This window comes from Grampus griseus (genome assembly GCF_964374135.1).
Source record: "Grampus griseus genome assembly, chromosome: 3".
NCBI classification, from domain to species: Eukaryota; Metazoa; Chordata; class Mammalia; order Artiodactyla; family Delphinidae; genus Grampus; species Grampus griseus.
The window spans coordinates 155,457,948-155,481,708 of NC_139019.1; the positions used below are offsets into that span (position 1 = coordinate 155,457,948).

At 52.1% G+C, this 23,761-nt stretch overlaps 1 protein-coding gene across 1 annotated transcript in view; it reads left to right on the plus strand.

Moving 5' to 3' along the window:
- Positions 1-15,914: 15,914 nt before the first annotated feature.
- The window catches only part of ADAMTS2 (ADAM metallopeptidase with thrombospondin type 1 motif 2), a gene marked incomplete at its 5' end in the record, with an annotated part of 245,426 nt that continues 237,579 nt past the window's right edge, over positions 15,915-23,761 (plus strand). The window contains 2 exons of the mRNA XM_082650498.1: positions 15,915-16,038; positions 17,042-17,436. Of these exons, the coding sequence (XP_082506624.1) occupies positions 15,915-16,038; positions 17,042-17,436 (519 nt within the window). The remainder of the gene's footprint in view (positions 16,039-17,041; positions 17,437-23,761) is intronic.

Consider the following 23,761-nt stretch of genomic DNA (forward strand, 5'->3'; position numbering starts at 1 on the left):
GCCTCCAGAATTGTGAGAAAATAAATACTGTTGTTTAAGCCACCCAGTCTGTAGTATTTTGTTATGGCAGCCTGAGTAGACTAATACAGCCATTAAACCGGGCAATTCAGGATTAACTTCTTTTGTGACTTAACAGGCACACTCTAAGTCAGAACTGTTAGGGTGGTACAGGGGACATTTACTGTTTTGTGGCCACTTATACCCCTTTACTATGGGTCATATAATTAGGGTGAAATTGACCCAGCCCTGGCTTAGAGGGTGAATCACATGGCCCAGTCCTGGCCTCTCAGTGAATTTCACCATCTTTACCATGGGGTGGATTCAGGAATGGGCATCTGACCCCATTTGGGCCCATCGGATACTTGGGACTCAATCTGAGCTCTTGGGGGCAGCACCAGTTTTCCCTCAGTGTTTGAGGTTGTGAGAATGTGAAGCTGCAACTGCAGCAGCCTTCTTGGCACCATGAAGAGACTTCTTGCCTAAGAAGGGAGTGACCCAAAGGAAGAGGGGAAGAAAGTTGTAGGGAAAAAACCTGGGTTATGGGGACATAATTTCTTATGTCTAAGGCCAAACTATCCCTGGATTTTTAATTTTGTCAAGCAATAAATTCCCTTTTTGCCCGAGTCAGTTCCTGTCACTTGTTATATAACCATGACTGAGCCACAAGTTCTTCTCAACCTCTGATCCTTCCTGTGGTTGGGTGGGACCCCTCTGCTGTCCTGACATGGAGTGGGCTCCCTACTTATCTAGTGACTAGTTTTGGTACACTAGGTGTCTTTCTGACTTCCAGCCCTAGAGCTGAAACAGCCCTGTGGGCGAGAATTGCACCCAACCTCTGAGAACTTTGCAGGAGGAAGATGCGTTGAAAGGCATATCAGAGCATTTCCCTTCAGGAAGGCAAGCCGAGAGCTGAGTCTCCATGGCCCAACTTTAATTTAACTGACAATTTTAAAAATCAAAACCAGCGCCTGGGCATTTAGAATGTCTGTCTTCCTGGTTTAATTTCATGGGGATTGTGTTAGGGCTTTTGATAAAATGTTTCATTTTGAAGGACTGGTTTCATCAAAGCAGGGCTCTCCTTTACAGGGTCAGCTCCACCCATAAAAGACATTTTCATTACGAAAAAGTGGCGCCTGGCTTAGAATTAATTGTAGGTTCAGAGAGCAGAGAGGAAATGCCTGTGCCCTTTGGTGATCCCTCATGGTCCCTGAGGAGGCAATATAGCTGAAATCTGGAGTAATTTCTTGAACACATCATGCATGGTCACACCTCCTGACTTTGTCCATGCTGCTGCCTCTCCTTGGATGTCCTCCCTCTGCTCATGGCAGGCAAAATCCCATGCTTGCTGGCTTACCTCTGCCAATTCTGGGTGTGGTCTTGAGCAGCTCCCGTGGTTTGCCAGGGCTGGTTGGTTGCAAAATGGTGTAAATATGACCTTATTTGCAGGTATGATTTAATTTGAAGACTTCGAGATGAGGACATTGTCCAGATTTATCTGAAGGGGCCCTAAATACAATTACAAGTGTCCACATAATGGGGAGACTGAGGGAGTTTTGACACAAACACACACAAGCCATGAGATCAAGGAGGCAGAGACTGGAGTGATGCAGCCACAAGCCAAGAACTGCTGGCAGCCACGAGAAGCTGGGAGAATTGAGGAATGGAGTTTCCCCTAGAGTCTCTGGGGACAGCTTGGCTCTGCTGATGCCTTGATTTCGGCCTCTGGAACTGGGAGAGAATACGTTTCTGTTATTTTGAGCCACCTGTTTGGTGTTGATTTGTTGTAGCAGCCATAGGCCACTAATACAGAAGGGAAGGCCATCTGAACTATCTTGAGCAAACCAGGGACTTTGTGTTGAGGATGGTGGAGGGGGTAATTCGTGAAACCCAGAGTGGAAAGAGCATTCTACCCTCCTAGGGCTGGAAGCAGGGCCAGAGAGATGCCGGTGACCTGACAGCCCTTTACCTGCTTCTGTCTATCTCCCCCTCACTCTCCCTGGCTTCCTCGTGCATCATATGCTCCATTCTTTTCTAACCAGAAGGAGAAGAAAGTGGGAGGTTCACAGGGAAGAGATACTTGCTTTTTTTTCACATGATTTGGAATTGTTTCACTTGTTACGACAACTGGTACTTTCATAATCTGAAAAATGTCAAATAAGGAAAATTGAATCTAAGATCTTTCCCAGTTCCACGCCCAACTCTTTGTCCATGCCTTGTGCTACATCACTTTGCAACTTCTCCCTCTAGAATGGAATAGGTGTTCTGCCCCATTCATGTGGCTTTCCTGGCCCATGGAACATGGGTGGAAGTGACCGTGTGCTGGTTTGGAGCCCAGTCCACAAGGGGCATCGTGCTCTCACGCTCAGCCTCCTGGAAGCTCCTGACCTCCTCCATGAGATGGGCTTCCCCTGGGCCCCAGGGTGCACATACAGGGAGTAGAGCTGTGGGCCTGAGCAGACATTATTGTTGTTCTAAGTTTCCAGGTTCTAAGGTGGTTCAATATCCAGTGTTACTATGGCAGTGGGTAACTGCTACAGAAATTGGTACCTTGATAAGAAACCTGCAATATGTGGCATTGGCTTTGGAACCAGAAAGTGTTATAGGTGGCTGGGAAAATAATGGCATGTGTTATGGAGTAGCAGAACATTTGCTGAAAGGGAAAGTGTACCTAATACACTTGTGGCCTTGGGCTGGGACTGTCCAGGTAGAATGTTGCAGGCACGAGCAGGCTCCTGCTGTCTGCATTTAATATGGAACTACAAAGAAGAGACAGCTCAGGAAAAACCTGGCCAGATCTCAGAAAGAATTATAGGGAAGGAAGAAAGTTTGGAAAATCTGGGACTTACTGGGTTGAAAAATAAAACTATTTCTAATCTCCAGCTTCTCCATTCAATAAGAGAGTCTCAAATTAAGCACAGCCTGAGAGAAAAGTCAAATCAAGGGCATGGCTGTTAAGATATAGCTTGGGGGTCTAGAGTGAATCAAAGGCATAGCACTTGCACTCATGTGAAGGCCTCTGGAAGGATTAAATGGTGCCGAGAAGTTACTAAAAGATCAGTGGTGTGGTCCCGCAGCAGCCTGAGTTTCCCACAGTACCTGTAATTAAATACAGAGAGAGACATGTCTTACAATGAATTGTGAATATGGCTTTTGGCACATGATATCAAATATATAGGAAATCCACAATTTTTGAGAGGGCTGTATTGGCAAAAGCCCACCAATCCAGACCAAAAGAGACTCAGATTATTCAAGATGGAAAAAAAAATCTCTGGGCCACTAATTTGTCATGGGCAAGATGCAGGCTGAGAAAACATTCAGCTTCCATGAAGGGCATATTTTGGAGTGTCCTTCTCAGAAGTGACCAAGGAAAATGATGCAGAAGGAAAGATATCCTAGAGAGTAGAGCCAAGAACCACTGACAACAAGGGACTGAGGATCCAGGCCCAGGGAGTGAACCTGGAGCCTAATCCCAGAACATTCCCTACTCCAGGGTAGCAATTCCTGGCAACGTTTCTCCAACAGGACGTAAGAACTGCTGTGGACCAGTGACTGTTTGGGGCCTCCTGTCCTCCTCCTTTTTGAATGGGAGTGTTTTTTCCGTGATCTGTCCCTGTTCTACCATGGCGTATCGGGGCTGTGTGTGAGACATTGGAGGGGAAGAGGGGTGCAAACAGCTTCTCCTTTTGTTGCATAGGTCCCAGGAGCAAGGCGAGCTGCATTCAGATCTGACTTAGACTATGAGATTCTCATCTTCAAGCTTGACGCCATGATTGGGTGTCTTGGGTGAGAATGAGTGTATTTTGCAAGTGGGAGGGTCTTGAGTAACTATATCCAAGAGGGCAGTTTGTGGTAGATTTTATCATTATTCCCAATCCCTCACGCATCCTGTAGTGGTTTCCTAGAGTTGCCATAACAAATTACCACAAACTTGGGTGGCTTTAAACAACAGAGACATTGTTTCATGGTTCTGGAGACCAGAAATCTGAAATCAAGGTGTCAGCAAGGTTAGTTTCTTCTCTGAGGGAGAATCTGTCCCATGATTCTCTCCTAGCTTATAGTGGTTGCCAACAATCCTTGGCATTTCTGCCTCTACTGTCACATGGCGTTCTCCCTGTGTGTCTCCATCCCCTTGTCTCTTCTTATAAGGACACTGGTGACATTGGATTAGAGGTGGACTCTGATTCCTTATGACTTCATCTTAACTAATTACATCTGCAAAGACCCCATTTCCAAATAAGGTCCCTTTCTGAGGTTCTGGGCAGACATGCATTTTTTTGGGGGAACACGATTCAGTCTACTACACGTCCCTATATTCACACCCTTTGCCCTGTGACTCTGCAGCTTCTCTCTCCAGGATGGAGAGTATATCTGCGTCATTCACGGGGCTTGTCCATGTGTCTCACGTGACCAAGAGACGTGGGTGAAACAAACTGTGGGCCAGTTTGGAGCCCAGGTCTTAGAGGCATCGTGCATTCATGCTTATCCTTCTGGAAGCCTCTGATCTCCTCCGTGAGATGAGCTTCCCCTCAGAGCTGCTGTCCCTGCACCTTGGCCTACATATAAGCTGCCCCAGCTGGCCCGCAGACCTGCCCTGTCAGGAGAGCTGCCTTGGCCAGGCTGAAGAGCTGTGAGCCGGGGGATAACCCTTGTTGTCTTTCTCTACTAGGTTCTAGGGTGCTTTGTGAGGCAGTGTTCTTGGGACAAGAGTTAATCAATATGGTGGGAAAGGGGCAGCTTTTTCCAAGCCCTGCTCTGGCTACCATGCTGAAATGTGAGCCCAGTGTTGCCAGAGTATATTATTTTATCAAAAGGAGACAAGAATCTAGATTTCAAATCCATAATCTCCTAATTTTTATATGTGTGTATCTGATTCAATTAAAAATATCACTGTGCTTTCCCAACCAGACACACCTGAGGTTAGGATTCCGCCTGTAAGCTTCCAGCTTATGGCCTGGGCAGACTGGCCTGGCCAGGGGGATCCCTTTGTTCAGCTGCTTCCTGTCAGAGGAAGCATCCTGGGCAGATCCTGACTCGAGGAGGAGAGGGTCCTTCTATGTGACACAGAACCCAAGTGGGCCCAGCAGCAACCGAGGATTCCCATCAGGAGGAAGTACAGAGCCTGTCTCTGCAGATGGTCGTGCATAGGATGATAAGACCATTTAGGGGATCTGTCATCTTGGTGCCTTTCTGCCCCTTACAAGGGCATCTCAGTTTATGCTGTTAAGAAATATTTGGCAAGAAGATGCCCATGGTATTTCTTTTACAAAAATGGTGGAGTTTCAGGGATTGCTCTAAAAAACCAAACCAAACCAAATAAAGCCAAAACAATTACTGGAGAAGGGGGGAAATCAAACACCACCAAGGTGAAGTTGATTTTACTGGATGAACATCTCACTTAAATTTAAATTGAGTCCAAGTTCATTTTCTCTCCCAGACTTCTAGAAGGTGGCATTCAAAATGTTTACACTTGTTTCATCTGCCTTTTTACTTAGCCCTGGTCCCCCACCTCCTTCCCTTCACTTCACACTTATCGTTTCATTGCACACATATGCTCCACTTTATATTTACATATATCGAATTTTTATATATGTCTTGTGAAATATGCCAGACGAAGAATGAAACGGTCCTGAAACAGCTGGAAAATTATGCAACAGCGAGGAGATTGGGCACATTCACATTCTGTACTGCAAAGTTGCACAACAGACCAAGTTTGTTACAAGTGAAGCTGGGAGGTTTTTATTTTTTCTCCAGGGTGACAGCTTGCATGGTGGAGTAGGCTTTCTGCAGAAGGCATTTCCTCAGGAGCCTCAAACTCCCCTCGAAGGGAGAGGCAAGGCTGGAGCTGCACTGGGAGCACAGAGGCTGCAGCCCAGGGGAGGCTATCGAAGGGCTGGAGGCAACTCCAGTGGTCTGGTGAGGTCAAGGCCAAAGGTCCAGTGAGACTGAAGTCCAAGGTCCAGCAAGACTGAGGCCCAGTTTCTAGTGAGAGAAGGTCTGGCCTTTTGGAGGCATCCATGTCCCTGCTGCCTTGTGCTGGGAAATCCTGGGGACAGAGAGCCTCTGATGGATCTGGAGCCAAGTGGTCCCTCACTGCCTGCTGCTCCCAAAGCTCAGGGTCTTCGGCTGCCCAGCACCACCCCGGTTCTGCAATTCTCAGGTCTCTCCCATGCCCCAGGAAGATTCAGGAGAGTAGGGTCTTGGGCCCTCAGACCAGGGCTGGGTCATCCCTGGAGCCATCAGGCCCTGCAACACTGCTTGGCTGTGTACCTCGTCTGTGTCTCACAGGTTAGAGCCAATGAATCCTGCAACTGAGTTCAAAATCTCCATTGCCGACATCCAGTGGTGGGGGGAAGGCTTTACTATGTATACATTAAAAAGATCCTAGGGTCTCAGTCAACCTCAGGTATAACAGGGTGACCGATAATGTAATTTGGCTGCTCAACAATTTAAGATAACATTATGGTCAGCAGTGACCTTCTGTCTGGGCTCGGTCTGACAGCCTGTGTGGAGTAGGGAGCCTGGCACGTGCTGGAGGAGGGACTCCCCATCAGAGGGTCTGTGGTGCAGGTCAGGATGAATACGGACACCACAGCACAGCCCCATGGGGAAGGGAAGAGCCTCTGTGAAGCTGGAGCCCAGCCCTTGGCACAGGGTTTGAATTTACCCAGAGACATGGGCAGGGCTATTGGGCTCTCCCCAGTAATGATGGGGAAAATCAGGGGTTCTGTGCTCTGAGGGGGACTGAGAACAGAAAGCCTGTTGGGGGCTTTGGCTGCCCCAGCAAGCAGGCCAGTGGCTCCTGGGTGAGCTGGCAGGTCCTGTTCACGGCCTTCGTGGCCAGGGCAGGCCAGGACATGGCAGAGCCCGTAGGCCGGCCAAGGCTGGGGACCTGCTACAGTGTGGACCCTGCGGAGGGTTGCTAAAGAGTCTGGGGCTCAGCTGAGAACTTGGGCTGCCGCGGCCACTCAGAACGGAGATGGGAATTGCCGTGGGGGAACAGTGCTGCTGGACTCATTCAGTTTCCTCTTTCTCATTTTCAGAAATGCAATTAGGGAGGCCAAGGCCCTGCGTGGGCTCTGGAGCAAGTGTCTGTGTATCTGGGTCTGTGCGTGTTTGTGGGCTGGGGTCAGCGTGCGTCTGTGTGCTTGTTTGTGCACATGTATCACTCACTACATGTATGTGGCACTGTGTGTGTGTGTGTGAGAGTATGTGTGTGTGCATGCACACGTGTTCATAGGTGCAAATGAACACTCTTGCCTCCCATCTCTCGGGACAGTCGTCTATCAGGTGCCTCGAACTGGCTTCCTGCTTTCCATTCATATGAACTTGTTGTCAAGTCCCCAGACCTTGAAGTGACAGTTCTCCTGCGGCGCTCCCCAAACCCTGCACCCCCAGGTCCCCTCCACCTCTGCTCCCAGTATCCCACAGTAGCAGCCTGTGCTTTCAGACTCATCTTTGGAGGGCCCTGTATTCTCAGCCAGGGGGAACAATGTTGGTGGGCAGCAGGGGGCCAATGGTGCCAGGTGGGGACCATGAAAAAGAGTGTCTTGCAAAGTTCCAGCAACCTGAGGCCCTCGTGGAGGTCCTGAGTGAGCATAGCAGAGAAACCTGGGATGGGGGAGGGGATGCAAAGGCAATTTGTGCTGGAGAGCTTCCCCCATAGGCTGCAGGTGCCTCAAAGGCCATGCAGGGGCTGGTTGAGCACAGAAGCCCTTGTTCTAGCCTCCCCATCTGAAGAAACCAGAGATGGGCCCTGCAGTGCAGGGTGGTGGCCCTGATACCCCCTTAATGAAGCCAGCTGGGTGGAGACCATGACGTCAGGAAAGCATCTAAAGGCTGTGCTGCCCCTCAGATCCGGCTCAAGCCTGCCTGTGGCCTGCCTTACGGCCTGCCTTACGGCCTAGTGTGGCCAGATGTGCTTTTTTTTTTTTTTCTCCAAGAGAAGCGAGAGGTGCATATTTTAATGAGATATCTTTTGATTTTTTAAAAAATCTTAGCAAATAGTTTGAGTTAACAAACAAAACCCTGTGGGCTGCTGGTTGGCAGCCCCTTATGCATCAGTTATGATACTTGACTTTATAAGCACTAGCTAATGACTCCACTGCTTTAGGCAAAAAACAGGGGCTGATAGGAAGGAGGCTCCGAAGGCCTCAGAGGAGCACTCAGAGAAGCTCACTTTGTGGGTGATGAGTTCTCTGGCTCTGGAGTGAGTCATGAGGTCTGGTCTGGCTCTGTCCCTGGGGGCTATCATCTCTAAGGCTCAGCTTCTTCATCTGAAAGTGGGAATGTTGCATTTCCACCTGGTGGGATGTAGTAAGGATCAAGGGAGGTAGTTTATTTAAGAGCTCTGCTAATTCACCAACAGAGCTGCGGGCTTGCAGGGAATACTGTGATTGACAAAACACAGCCTGGTACATAGAGGTGCTTCCCAAGGGCACACTGCCCCCGGTGTCTTCACTGGGAAGAGGAAACTGTGGGGCCCATGTTGGCCAGTCATATTTGACCAGGGCACACAGGGATGGTCACGGGACATGGATGTGTGAGATCCTTGTCCTGAAAAGGGAGCCAGGAAGCCCCAGGACTCACCATTGTCCTAGTGAGTGCTCCCAGCTCCCAGAGCATTTTGAGATGAACACGATCTTGCTTCATTCTCCTACTTAAATCTCCCACTTAGAACAAAATGCAACCTGCAGGCCAAGGCCCTGCCTCATCTATGATCCCCTGGTTGCCTCTCTCTTCATCTCTTCCTTCTTTCACTACCTTCTGGCTTCACCACCCTTCTTTCCCTGGAGCAGTAAAAGCTCTTTCCTGCCTTCGGGCCTTTACGTGTGCTGGTCTCTCTGCTTGAGATGTTCATTGCTTAGATTGCCCTTTTCTGGTTACTTCTCTCTGATCAGCTTTCAGCTTTCCTCCATCTTCCTCTCCCTTGTCCCATGCATTCTATATCATGAACCTCGTTTTATTTTCTTCATAGCATCTATCTTTCAAATTTATCTTATTTTTTTAAAATTCACTCTGCAAATATTTACTGAGTGCCCACTATGTGCCAGGCTGTTTTTTGTCAATCACAGTATTTCCTGCAATTCTTCAGCAAGGTTCCTTACTAGGCCATGGCATCCCAGTCACCCATGTCCTGCAGTACAGCCAAGGTTTAGTTCTAAAGTCAGTGATGATATGAAAAAAGCACGTGGTCAACATACTTTGGAAAATTTCCAATCCACACAGCTTTGCATCTATAGGCCAACGCTGAACTACGCACAGCTGGGTACAGGGAGTGATGGAGAGCAAAACTAGCTAAGGTATGGAGGGCTTCATATTGTGTTAAATCATTTAGTTCTCCAAGCCACTCTGTGAAGTAGGTGATATTACACTGCTCATTATACAGTTTAAGAAACTGAGGCATGGGGAGGATAAGTAAGTTTCTCAAGGTCACATGATTGGAAAGTGACTGACAGAGCCCGAGCAACCTGTCACAGGGCTGCTATGAGGAGTTGAAATCAAATATCCTGGAGAGCCATCATGAAATTCCCCTCCCAGCAACCCTCAGGGAGCAAGGCCTCCACTGCTCAGGATGGCAACACTGACAGGGTATGGGAGGGAACACTCTCATTAGGAGATCTGCCTTGTTATTCTAAAGTAATACCTATGTTTTCAGCTGCCAGTGTGAATTGAGGGCTCTCACGTTCATCCTGCATTGAAAATGAGGGTGTGCCAGGCCCCAAGCTCTTCCTGACCCTGGGAGGAAGGCGTGTGGTCCCAGCCCTGCAGATGAGGAAACGGAGAGTGGAGAGACTGGGCACCATGTGAGATCACAGTGTGCAAGGGGCTGGAGATGCTCCATCTGACTTTTGGGAGAGAAAGTCACTAGACTCAACAGCTCAATTTCAGGCCTGATCCTAAGGGTGTTGCCACTGTGCCAGAGACAGGTGGCCAGGTCTGGGCTAGAGGGCGTGGCAGGGAAGAGGGGCAGATTCCTTTTCCTAATGAGAGGGTAGATGGAGCAATGACTGCTTTGTTGTGGGGGTAAGGGAAAGGAGGGGCCTCAGATGCCCCTGGGGCCCAGGAGGGAGAAGAGGTGCCAGATGTGAGCCCAGGAGGCTGCGGGTGGGGTGGAGGTGGGGGCTGTGAGGAGCTGGGTCTCTGAGACACCTCGATGGAGATGCCTAGGGGTTACTGTATTTACAGGTGGATGGACCTGGCTGGGGTGGTCTGTGAATAGACTCTTGAACCCATGGGAAAGGGTAAGATTGCCCAGGATGGGTGGGGCTGGGACATAGGTGAAGAGGAGTCATGTGTATGAAGAGAGAGTGGCATCCATTGGGACTGGCCCTGAGGAGTGGCCAGAGGCTTTGGGGACAGTGTGAAGGGTAAAGCCCTTTCCTGAGGGGCAGCCTGGAGCCAGATTTGTAGAGAGCATGCAAGGGATGATTTATTTTACCCAAAACAAAAAAAACCTTTAAAACATTGCAGAAAAGATACAGGTATATCTCTCTTATTTATTTATTTTTTGAATGATCAAAAGATGGGGACACTAATTTGCAGGGCTCCACTTTAAATATCCTGCAGACTTTGTGTCGGGTCTCAGCATTTCTTCAGAGGAGGAACCATCTGAAACTGGGAGGGAGACAGTCAAGAAGCACCCTCCTGTTAGCGATGGGGACTTTGCTAAGGGAGAGGCCTCCTAGCACCCCCCGGAGGGGCAGAGGGTCCCCAGGGAGTCTCCAACAGCAGCAGTGATGGCCAAAGGCCCTCAACCCTGCATCCAGAATTTCTTCCCACTGGGTCTTGGCCTTTGGATTCCATGGTTAGTGCTACTGCCAGCCCCAGCCAGAAGCTTTAGCCTCTTTAAGGCCCACATCCTAGATGCCGTGAACACTGCAGGGTTAGGCAGGACTGCAGTGGAAGGAACTTGACAAAAAGAGAAGGCAATCGAGAGAGAATAAAGCTCTGGAGGCCAGGGATCCTGGGGTTTAGCAGGGCATTGGCCAGGGCCACCCGTTGACATGCCCCAGATTGTAAGTGAGGAAATGTCCAGTTAAACTTACAAAGGACTTGAACACAAAATACCACAATGTAATAGGATTGTGTCCTTCACAAGTTACATACAGGATTTATATGTAAAGAAATTAATTCTCCAGGCTCTGTAGATGATGTCATCTGGGAATGGGATAAACAAAAATTCCAGTGAAGAACATAGTCTTTCAACAGACGGGGTAAGCCGGGGACTGTGCCATGCTCTCATTTGGACATAAGGGCAAACGAAGTGCTGGGGGGCATTGGGGCTGACCCCTAACATGTTTCTGTCCCAGATTGTTACACCCCCGCCCCTTGTCAGCAGCTGGTTCAGCAATGGGCATGTGAGCCAGTCTTGGCCCACAGATCAGAGGGGAGTCAGCTGGTCCAACTGGGAGAGGGGAGGACACCTGCATGTGGTTTGGTCATCCTGCTACCTGGTTGAGCTCCGGAGCTGTCATACCTGCAGACCTCCCGCATTTCCTTATGGTTTAAGCAGGCTGGGTTATTTGCATCCAGGGGCATCTTAAGGGACCCAGAGGCCTTTCTCAAATGGGAAGCCTGGACCAAATGTCCCTCCTGACTTCTGTGAGAGGCCAGACACAGCTAGACCCTGATCCAAGTAGACCCAGCACCTCACTACCTGACACATCCAGACATCTCCTTGAAAAATCTTGGGCCTTGCTGTCTCTCTGCCATGTTGAGCACTTGTTGACAGTCACAGATGGGCACTGAGCTTTATCTTTCCCCAGGTCGTTACTGCTTAGATTGAGCCTGAGCCTCCAGCTTGTGTCTCCCTGTAGAAGTGTTGAATGAGCCAGGATCCCCAAGCCTCCAAACCTCAAGCACCTTGCTTTTTACTTCCAGGCAGAACTGACTGCAGTGGGGGTGGGACACCTCTGTGTGAAACATGGCAATGAAAACAATTGTTGTCTGGACACCACCTACATTTCCTCTTTTGCCTGACACAGATCCCTGTCCGGGGATGCTCAAGAAACTGCAAGAACCACACCCCCAAAGGCCACCTGGCCACCATATTCTGCTTAATTAGCATTATTGCTTACCAAGGCCGCTCCTGGCCAGAACTCTGCCTGTGCATCTGACGGGGCCACTGCACCCGCTGTTTGCCAACAGCAGAGGGGGGCAGAACTGCTGTCTTCAGAGGCCCTTTGACAAGGTCGCCAAGTCCTCACGGCTTGTTATGCTCAGCATACGGGTCCCCAGAGGACTAGAAAAGTCTAGATCCCTTCCCACAACCCCCGGGAGCTTGCTTCTCGGGAGAGAGGGCAACGAACCCTCACTACTTCCATCTGCTTGTAGCCTGCAGTGCGGGCAGGTCCTGCCAAGGATGGTGACCTCGTCAAAGGGCAGAAGCACTTCTAGTTTCCATGTGGCCGCCAGGGGACAGGAATGGCTCTGATGAAGTCTGTGCTGGCACATGTGGCCCGGAAGTCAGAGATGGGCTGAGAGCCCCGCTTCTCCTTTTCAGAATAACGCAGGGCACTGCTCCCACCAGAGAGCTTGGGCAGGCACAGGGCAAGAAACGTTTCTTAACGTTCCTGCTTGGAGGCATGTGTGGTGATTTATGACACCCAAGATGACCAGGAAATGTGCCCATCTCTTTCTGCTCCTCACGTTGTTGGGAAGATTTTAAAGGGACTGGAGGGCTCGAGCTCACCCTGAGTTGTTCTCATCCCTTCCCCACAACATGGGGCTGTTCTAGATCAGCGTTGCAACTCATCCTTCAGGGATCAGACTGGTAACAACCATGAACAAAAGGCAGGTATAGGACAATAGGGAGTGGTAGGGACTGTCAAGTAGGAGCGTGAAAGCCAGACCTAAGGACACTCAAGTTCAATTAAAATCAAACACACATGACATGCACTTAATAAGTGTTCCAGCTGAGTTTGTTCTGTGGTCCTTGGGTTGTCTTTGGGATCTAGACTGAATAAGTAGACTTGAACAAAGAACCACTGGGGATTTCTGTGTTCCACTTTCACCTGAAGTAGAAGAAGGGGGAACAGAGAGGCAAGCACCAGTGGGTGGGGTAGCCTTTTCCAGAAGAGGAATAAGAGAGATCTGAACCATGGAGGTTTGAAGAAGTAGGGGTGACTCTTGTTTTTTTTTTTTTTTGAGCTGAGGACAAGTGATCAGGAAGCTGGGATGAGTCCACAAGGGCCCCCCACATGGAGGATTCAACCATAAACTGTAATGCATGTGTGCTTGGTTCTTCCACTCAGCCTAGAGGGGTGTCATTGTAGGGACTAAAGATGGGATGGTTAAGGGCCGTGGTCTGCCTTCCACTCATGAGGGGTCTCTGTCTGGGTGGAGCCCCAAGAAACTGGGAGTAATTTGGGAAGGAACAGTTGCCAGGAGTGACTCAGGAGTGTCAGAGAGACAAACCTTCTTTCCAAAAAGATATTCTAGAGCTGGTTTTCCAAAGTGTGCAACATAATTTTGTTACATGGACCCATCAGAAAATATCATCAACTTGCGAAGTGAGAGAGTCGGTCATTTTCAATTCTCCTTTTGTCCTTCTGATTGCATCAAAGGAAAGGGCTTTGCTTCTTCTAGTCTGTCTCACCACTTTTCCAACACTTGCTAATCAGCTTCAGCCTCCGTGCCTTTTGCAGGCAATAGTATTTACAATTTGATAACAGCTTTTTGTTTCATGTATTTATTTTTGGCAGTTATCTTTGATTTATGGCAAGATGTTGGCTTTCCCATTTACGGTAGTGATTTAAAGTCTCCTTTAAAAACTTAAGTACAGTATAAAGAAATAATGGTGGTGGTAGGAGGATTATGGTAGTCACCATAAACCTGGCAGGGAAGCAAGTGAGGTAGTAGAACATCACCCTCATCAAATAGGTGAGGCTGCTGCTTGGGTCTCATTCATCTTTTGAGGCGGATGAAAGCATGACAGCCACAGGGGGAATGAGTGGAAGTGTCGTGGATTCCAAGACAGCACCTAGCTGGACCCAGCTCTGGGCTGCCTGGCTTCCTCAGCCTTCAGGGTTCGACCCATGCCACTTCTTCTTCGACCCATGCCAAGTCCTCCAGGATACCTGGCTCTGGAGTCATCTCTCTTCCCATACACTGATCCCCATCCACTTTCTCTGGAACCATCAGAGGTTACAAAAGTGGATGCCTTCTGTGGGTAAGGGAAGGGAACCTACAGCAACCTGCAGGGCATTTGCCCCACTTAATGGCTGATAAGCAGAAATGCAGGCCCAGTGTAGTCACACTTTCCAATTTCTCAAAAGAAGTCAGAACTCTAAATTCTTATGTGAAATGTTACCATTTTTAACACTGACAACAGATGTTCACCATGCCTGGGGGCTGGATCCTGTTTGGGCACCCTCAGGGGTCACAGAGGAAAGCTTCCAGGTGAAGATGGCCATCAAGCTTCAGTGCCCTCTGAAAATGATGGGTCCTGAAAATGATGGAACTGAGAATATGAAATCACAGCTAGAGCAAGTTGTGTAAGTCATGTGTTTTACCCATAAGACTGGGCCCTTCTGGTGGGCAGGGAGGGACCTGAGTCATCAGGCCCTGCCTGACCAAGGCCAGCCCCAAAGCACTGGCCACACAGGCCTGGGGCAGAGTGAATGAGAAAATCCAAAAGGACAGGTGTCCACCCTCCAGGGAAGTGAGGCAGAAGTCTGGGGTCACATAGCAGAGGTGTTCCCACAGACACATGCTTGGGAGTGGGCTCCCAAGGGGAGGGAAGGCCATTGTGCTGGGGGACAGTAGACTTGGTGGGACAGGCAATGAGGATTGTGCTGGAGAGGAGTCCAGCTGGGAATGGGCTTTGACAGCAAACTGGCTCCAGGGTGGAGAGGGATGCCTTGGATGCTGAGTTGGGAAAGGTGGGCAGAGTGTAGAGAGGCTATTTCAGGCAGAGCCTGGGGGTGTGCAAAGACCAGGCGTCTAGACTCCCATGTAGGATTCAGGACAGGTGAGGGAGGCAACCTGACTGAGCTCTAGCAGGTGGAGCCCAGGTCTAGGTGGAGGAGACTGTGCTCAGAGGCTGCAATGGAGGGTTGGGGAGGCAGACGGAGGGGGAGAGGGACTTCAGGCAAAGAGGAGCTGGAGACTGAGGGAAACTTGCCTCTCTCTGTAAGGGTAAAAGTTGATCTTTGGGGTGGCTCTTGTGGTGCATGCACCCTCCTGGTAAAACTGTTTTTCAGCCTCTGGGGTCTCTAACTGGTCAAAAGGCCTGGCTCAGCCCCATGGACCAGTAATCAGGCCTCCCCGCCCCTTCCCAGCTCTGCTCCCTATCCTGCCCCAGAGCGCACAGAGAGGGAGAGGCGGCCCCTCGCGCCCCAGGGCTGACGGTTGGGACCCGGGTGCTCCGAGGACTCTTTGGGTGGGGATGCTCGGGCGGGCTTTAGCTCCTCCGAGGTTTCGCGCCACGAGTGCGCGGGGCGCCGCAGAGGGTGGCCAGCAGCGGGGCTCTCCCGACCCGGCCCGCGGCGTTTTTACGCCGCCGCCTCGGGGTGTCTCTGCTTCGTTACGAGCCGGGAACCGCGGCGGCGACGGCGCGAGGAGGGGAGCGGGCGGTGGCGGCGGTGGCGGCGGCGGCGGCGGCGGCGGCGGCGGCAGCGGCGGCCGCGCCAAGAAGCGCCGGGTCACCGCAGGCTGAGGCGCCCGCCGTCCCCGCCCTCCCCCTCTCTCGCCTTCTCCCTCCCTCCCGCCTCCCTCTCTCGCTCGCTCCTTCCCTCTCCCCGCCTCCCTCCGCTCTCCCCCGCCCTCCTCTCCGCGCCTCGCCTCCTCCGCCCCGCGCCCTGCGGTGCTGCAGCTGCGGGCGGCTCCAGCTGCCCCCAGATGTGGGCTGGGCGGCGCGCGGGGAACTTTCGCGCCGGCTGCGAGTGCGGGGCCCCGGCTGCGGTCCGGCTGCCATGGATCCGCCGGCGGGAGCCGCTCGCCGCCTGCTCTGCCCCGCGCTGCTGCTGCTACTGCTGCCGCTCCTGCTACCGCCGCTGCCCGCGGACGCCCGGCTCGCCGCCGCCGCCGACCCCCCAGGTAGGTGCGGCGCGGCCCTCACGCTTCGCGACCCCAGTCGGCCGGGCTCCTCCCCGCCCTGCGTGCCTCACCGCCCCCTCCCCAGGCGTCGTCCAGCCTGACTTGGGCAAACTCCGCGCGCCCCGCCCGGGGCCAAGTTGGCCAACTTCGGGGCCGGGTTGGTCGCGCAGGGGGCGCCCTGCGGCGCACCTGGGCGTCTCGGGTTGCGGGGAGCCTCGGAGCGCTCGCGGCTCCCGGGACGCGGAGCGTGGAGACGGAGGGCCGGGAAAGCCCCGCGGCGGAGAGCGCAGCGCCAGCCCCAGCGTGTCCGGGGGAGCCAGGGAGAGGCTGCGCCCCGGCTCGCGTCCGGGGACGCTCGGGAGGAGTCGGGTGCGGAGCGCGCCGCCTTGGGCCCTGAGGATTGGCTGGGGCGACCCGGAGGGGATCCTCGAAGATCTGAGGGACCCTCCTTCACCCTCCCTGCCCTCGGGCACGCGGGGAGGGTGGCCGGCAGCGGGCTAACCTGGAGCTGTACACGGAGGACAGGCCGCCAGTGCCCGGGGGAGCCGAGTCCTCGCCGCTCCGGAGGCGAGCGGTGAGGGCAGTCGGGCGGCGGGGACTGCTGAAGGGGTAGAGGCATACGGGTAGGGGGCCAGCCGGGAATGGCTTCGGAGCAGCCCCACGTACTGCCGAGGACGGTAGGTTCAAGGGGTGGAGGATGCTCTGACCGGGCCGTCCCTTGGGGAACTGCGAGGAGCCGCGGAGCCCCAACCCGGAACGGGGCAGGGTGCAGAGCTCTTGGCTGGGCGGGTTCTAGAGGGGGTCGGCCCGGGGTCGGCGGGGGTCGGGAGTGGCGGCCCTGTTAACGCCCCTTCCCGGTTGGAAGAAGGCTAGTTTCTGGGGGTTGCCTAGCGGAATGCCCTTCCCTTCGCAGTGGGGGAGGGGTTTGTGAGGATGCTGGACTCGGTGGCGGGGCCCTGGGGTTCCCAGGTCTCGACTGGTCTAACGTCCCTTCCCATTGCAGGCTGGCCCCAGGGGCACGGAGCGGAGCGCATCCTGGCGGTGCCGGTGCGCACTGACGCTCAGGGCCTCTTGGTGTCCCACGTGGTGTCGGCGGCGACGGCGCAGGCTGGGGTACGGGCCCGCAGGGCCGCCCCTGTCCAGATCCCGGGTTTCTCCGGAGGCAGCGAGGAGGACGCTGGCGGCCGCCTCTTCTACAATGTCACGGTCTTCGGCCGAGACCTGCACCTGCGGCTGCGGCCCAATGCCCGCCTCGTGGCGCCCGGGGCCACGGTGGAGTGGCAGAGCGAGTCGGGCGCCACCCGCGTGGAGCCCCTGCTTGGGACCTGCCTCTACGTCGGAGACGTGGCCGGCCTGGCTGAAGCCTCCTCTGTGGCGCTCAGCAACTGCGACGGGCTGGTGAGTACGCACTTCTCTCCCTTCTTTCTGTCCATTGCCCTCTCCTGGGCTTTGGAAGCTGTTTATCTGGGAGGCCCCTGGGAGGGCAAGGCCTGTATTGAAGACCTTCTCTGCACCCTTGTGCTTAGGGACCACTGGGTGCAGACTGAAGGGGTTGGCTCTAAGGCAAGTTGTTTCAATTGGACCGAGAGGGTGATTTATGCAGAGGGAAGGCCACATTTCCAAAGCACTTATCAAGTAGCAAAGTGTGGTCTCCCTTATGCCTGCAGGCACAGGTCTTCATCTTGCATCCAGGTGTGTGTATATCTCTGTGAGTGCGTGCGTCTGCCCATGTGTTTTGGAATGGGTACTAGTATCTGAGTACCTGTGTACTTGTGTGAACATGTGAATGTGCCATTGTGTCTTGTCCATGTGTGTATCTGCAGGTTTCTGTTCATTTGTGTGTCCGTGTGTGTTGCTGTGCATTGTGGCATGTGTGACATTTGTGTGGGGGCATGTGTGCTGGCAGTTGGTCTTCTCGTTTCTGTGTGTGCAAGTGGTGCCAGCCTAGGGACCAGGCAGTGGTGCTGAAATACCCAGTTATCCCTCTGCCCCCTGGCTGACCGGGAACCACTGATTTTTATGCTGTGGTTTCCTGTTGGACTTCAGCTGGTTATTTGAAAAGTTGGTTTTCTCTCTCTATTTTGAGCCAAGGGGAGCATTTGGAAATGCAAGCTCTGGTGCCCATGGGAAGGCCCTGAAGGACAGGAGAGGCTGGGGAGTGGGTCCCTTTTGGGACTGCCTGGGCCACTTAATGTGACCAGAGCCCTGGGAAGTTCTCCTGCTTCTGAGGGCCTAGGGGGACCATGGCCTGGCATAAGGGGTCCTTGGAGGAAGCCTGGATCAATGCTCAGGGAGGAGGCTGACATTGGCAGTGCTCCGTCCGGCCACCCTGAGGCCTGACACGTGGCAGAAGCCACTGCAGTTTTCTATTTTGGATTGGGTGTGTGGTGGTCAGGCTGGCTGTGCTGGCCAGACATCTGAAGCCGCCCACCATGGGTTCCGTTCTAATTGCTGCTCAGGGGACTCCTACTCTTAGCAAGTGGCCTCTCTCCCAGTCCTGCTGGCCCCTAAGCCCCCTGTCCTCTGTCTCGCCCTGCAGGCTGCAGAGCCAGCAATTACACGGAGCCCCACAACCGCTGGCGTTCTTTTTATGGAGACACAGGAAATGTCACTTGTTGCTTCGGAAAAATCACTGCCTTTGGCTGGATTTAGTTAGAACCTGGGTGTACTGCAAACAACTGTAAACGTCCTTGGAGGAGTTGGGTTAACACGGTGCAGCCCTTTATATCCTTGTTGCCTCTGAGGCTGCCCTGGACCTCATACGTGTGTCTCATTTTACACTGGAGGTGAATTTCCTAAATAAAAGGAAATTGGTGCTGGGGGCTCGGGGGGGTGGCCTGGGCTGGGGTGGGGGAGTTGACATGGAGGTAGTCTGTTGCTGGGCCAACTCCTGTGTGCTAAGTAATACTTGATGGAGAGCATTTCAGGGAGGCTTTGTACATGCATCGTTCATTCTGTGATTTGTTTGTTCAGCCAGCACCTCCAAGCGCCATTGTCCACTGTGCTGGTCAGAGATGTAGCTGGCCTGGTGCCCACCTGGGGCACACATGCTCAGCTGATGGGCTGGGGCCCACTCTGGTCAGGGCTTGGAAAATGTGCTCCTGGCGGCTATTTGAAGAATGAGTTGCCGGGGGCAAATGCACATAGAGAAGAGCATATGCAGAGAAGTACCAGGTGTGTATCGGCTTGGTCAGAACAGGTGCAGTGAGATGTCACGTGTACTGGACACACACCGGCAGAAGTGCAAGACACAGCTGGAGAGAAGACTGGAGTTGGAAGAGGGACTGGCGTCTACCTGAGTGGCCTTGAATGTTGTCAGTGAAAACTGGCCTTGAGATAGTGGGGCAGCATCATTAGTTCTTCTCTTTTTCCTTCTTTCTTTTTCGCGTGTGTGTGTCTGTTCTGATCTTATACACTTAATTCCTTAGCCCGTTAAGTCCCTCTGTTGCATCAGTGATAGGCCCACTTGCTAAGGGCCCGGGGTTTAAACATCATGTTTCTGGTCCTCAGAGACCCTGTGGGGGAGGATTCTTCATCCCTGGTTTACAGATGGGCAGCTGAGGTTCTGGGAGGTTGAGTGACTTGCCCAAGGCCACACAGCCTGTGGTGGCAGGAGTCTGGCCTGGTTCTGTCCAGCCCCTTCTGCCATGGTGCTCCCAAGTCTGGGTGGGTAGAAGCACCTGAGGTGTAGTAATAGAAGCTGCAATCCCTAGGCACTCCCTCTCAATAGTCATTACAAGGCTACATGCATCTCATCCTCCCAGCAGCCATGCCACACAGTACCCCTTCCTCTGCAGCCCTACTCTTCCTTCACAGATAGTGAAACACACTGAAGCAGGTGTGTCAGGCTGCAGTGTGTGCAGATCCCCAAGGATCTTGTTAAAATTCAGATTCTGAGTCTGTATGTCTGGGGTAGGGTTCAAGGTTCTGCATTTTTAATAAGCTACCAGGCTTGTGCTCCTGGGCTTTGGGACTGCCCTTTGAGAAGCAAAGCGCTACACCCCCATTGCTGCAAAGGAGTACTACAGGATTACACCACAAGTTTCTCTGGGCAAATGCGGTTCAGTGGACAACTGGTGTGGGAAACGCTGCACCTTTGCTTTCAGCCTGGGAGATTTAAGGAGGCCCACTGGGTTCTCTGAGAAGTTCTGTAATAAAGAAACCTCTTGAACTCCATGTAATGCAGTACTTCCCATGCAGATGGGACCATCAACACCTTCTTTGCAGAACATGTGGAACTAGCCTTCCTGGAAGACGTGTGGAGAAACCATGGAGCAGGGTCACAGCAGGCAGCTGTGGTCTTACAGCTTAAGTTTAGATGCTTAGGTGGGACAAGCCTCTCCCAAGAGCCATAGGCCCTTTCAGGCCTATCGTCCTGCTCCTGGCCTGGGACACACATTTGCTCATATACTTGCTTGGTCCCGAATTTGTTTCTCTGCCTTAAAGGAAGGCGGTAGTAGCTTTGTTTTCTGTGGACCGGAGTCTCCTAATCTATTCAGCCCAAGGGGATTCTTAGGATCAGCATCCTTTCAGTCACAAGCGAAGGAAAACTCAAGTCAAATTAGTTTAAACAGAAACGGGCAATTAGCAGCTCACATAATGGTCAGTCTTTAGGCATGGCTGGATCCAGGTGCTCCTGTCATTAGGACTCTTGCTGTCACTTGCCTCTGCCTTCTTATGTGTTGGCTTTGTTCTCAGGTGGAGTCCTTCTGTGGTAAGTCAAGGGGCCCCACCGGTGCTGGCTGACATCTTTTTCTGATAATTCCAGCTGAGTCCTGGGTAGCACTCTCTTCAGGCTGGGGCCAGATGCTCCCATGAGAATCAGGACATGAGGTTTGCAGAACCCCATGGATGGAGAGTGTAAGGGGTTCTGCTCCCTATAATAATATGAGATTGGAACCTGGGTGTGCCAAGGTGAAAATTCTACTAGAATCAGGTAGACGTACAGATTCAGGAAATGTCACATGCTTCATAAGACATACCATATACTTTATTTCCAGAGAGGTTGGTAGGTGTAGTTTCCAGGTTCTTTTACGGTCACTAGACAGGTATTGTTCATCATATTCACAGGGAAAGGTTAACATTTGCCTTTTCACAATGGGTGAGAAAGTAATGCTTAACAAAGGATTCTTGTATATTTCATTGCTATGGAAGAGTTTTCTAGTACCTCTCAGGCCACATGATAGGTGTACTAATTTCACATCATTCTTACATGCTCATTAAAAACCCAATGAGAAGCCTGTTGACATAAAAAGTAATAACAGAACTTCACAGTTCACTGTGCCCTTATTATGTGCCAGGCTTTCTTCTGAGCACCTTATGCTGTATCACCTTGATTAATCCTCACAACACCCTATGGTATATGCTGATATTATCCCCATTTTACAGATGAATAAACCGAGATAGCTTACTTCAAGCTTTGCAGTCTGTATTTAAACGCATGTCTGTTTGGTTCCAAGCCCAGCTCACTACATGTTATTGCATTTTTTGCACACCAACAAAAAGAATAAAAATGAAGAAATGCATTTCTTTAAAACATTTCTAGTCAACTCCTGGAGACCTTCTCAGTCAGCGGCATTGACTGTTGTCAGTGTCAGTGAGTGGGAGCTGAGAGCAGGTCTGGTGGCCAAGTGGCTTGGTGACTTGGCACTGACTTGCTCTGGACTGCAGCTCCTTTCAGGTGGCCTGAGTCCTCATGGCTAGGTGATGGCAGTGGGGACTCCAGTAGGATGGAAGCACCCAGCCATACCTCTGTCTCCTTCATGCAGTGCAGCTCAGGGGACCTCTCTGGCCTGGTGTTTCTAGTTGGCAAGGCCATTGGTGGAAGAGTCCATGGGCTGGGCAGTGACTCTGTGAGGCAGGCTCAAGGGTTGCTGCCTTGTGGGCTGGCGCTCCCCTGCTGGGCTGCCATCCTGGCCAGGCACCTGCTCTCTATAGTCTTGATGGGCATTAAAAGTCACTAAGGGCCACAGAGAGAAGTCATTTCCTGGACTAAGGGACTGAATTAATTGAGTTTCATTTCTCCTAGAAAGGCTGCTATCTTTTAGGCCACACACTGGGCTCCAGCTGGTTCAGGTGCTGGAATGTGGAGGGCAGGTGCAGCAGGCTTGAGCTGCAGGGCTGGGGGTGAGAGGTATGTGGGACTTGCAGCTGCCCTTTGTAGGGTCTTCCTACCTTTCACCTTGCCTTGGCACTGCCTGGAGGGCAATGGGAAGGTCTCAGGAACACCAAAGAGGGGCTGCGGGAACGTCCGGGTTCCCTGGGTGTTGGGGCTGCTCAGGTCAGAGGAGCAGAGGTACCTGCTTGGCCTCTGTTCTTGGCAGTCTACACAGCTGCCCAGGGTGGTCTCAGCCTCCTCCATGGCTTATTATTCTCCTTGTTGTTTAAGACTCATTCAGTTTAAGTGGCAGAAAACCAATTTGGATGAAACAAACAAGGGATGTCATGGGCCCAGTTATCCTTGGGGTCCTAAGGAGTTCCAGCTTCAGGCGTGGCTGGATCTAGCGGATTCAGGGCTGCTTTTAGAACATGCTTTCTGCCTTTCAGCTCTGTCAGTGTCTGTGTTCATCTCAGGATGGCTCTCCTCATGTGGGGTCCACCAGCAGCTCCTGGCTTAACTTGTCTTCCACGGTAGCAATGTCTTGGAAATGGAGAGCACTCCTTTTTGGATGGTTCTTGCTAGAGTCCTGGAGAGGGTTCTGTTGGGTCCTACTTAGGTTATAGGCCCACCTTTAAATCAATCACTGTGATGTGGGCCTGGCCAGAGTCTCTTGCCCCTCTTTGGGGTTGAGAGTGAGGGTCAGGTCCCCAAACTCTGGAATGGATTGGGGTTTTATCATAAAAGCAAGAGGAAGGACCAGTGTGCTGGGCTGCCACTCTCCACCCAGACTTCAAGCCCTGCATCTGGCCCGAATCTCTTTCTGTGCTCCAGACTTGCCTGCCCAGCTGCCTTGGGGGCTCTTTCCCTGAGTGACCCCATGCTTCTGAAATGGAACACAGGTCTCTCTACTCTCTTCCAGACCTCACCCTTCACTTGGGCAGGAATCCCAGGATCGCCCTTCCCCTCCCACTCCATGACTGCCACATCCAGCCAGTCATCGTCCTAGACATATCCGGACGTCATCCCAGTTCCCATCTTTCCACCACACTTAACTCCAAGCCCCGACTTCTGCCCATGTGATCCTTAGCCACTCCAAATTGGAGCAACTCTTTCCCACCACAGCTGCCAGACTGATTTTTGTCACTCCTTTGCTTAAGACCTTTCTTAAGTGGTGGTCTTAAGTCTTTCTTAAGTGGTGGTCTTAAGTGGTTCTTATTGCCCTTAAAAAAAATCCAAACCCAGAAAAAAAAAATTCAAAACCACTGGCCTGACATACAAGGCCTTTCATGACCTGACCCAGTAGCCTTCAGCCTCGTCTGTCACTGTGTCCCGCCTCATGCCTGTGCTCCAGTCACATCAAGCTTTCAGTTTCTCCACCACTGGACACTCCCATCCTAGGGTCTTTGCACAGGCTGTGCCCTCGCCTGGACCACTCTTATCCCTCCCTCTTTACCTGGCTCACTCTGTAGGGCTCAGCTAAATGGCACTTCATCCAGGAAGCTGTCCTGGACATTCACATGCCACGTTGTACCCCATGCTTCTTCGGTAACTTGTACTATGAGCAACTTGTACCTGGGCCCACAGGGCCATGCTGCACCTGGGTGGAGCTCAGCTAGGGGCCAT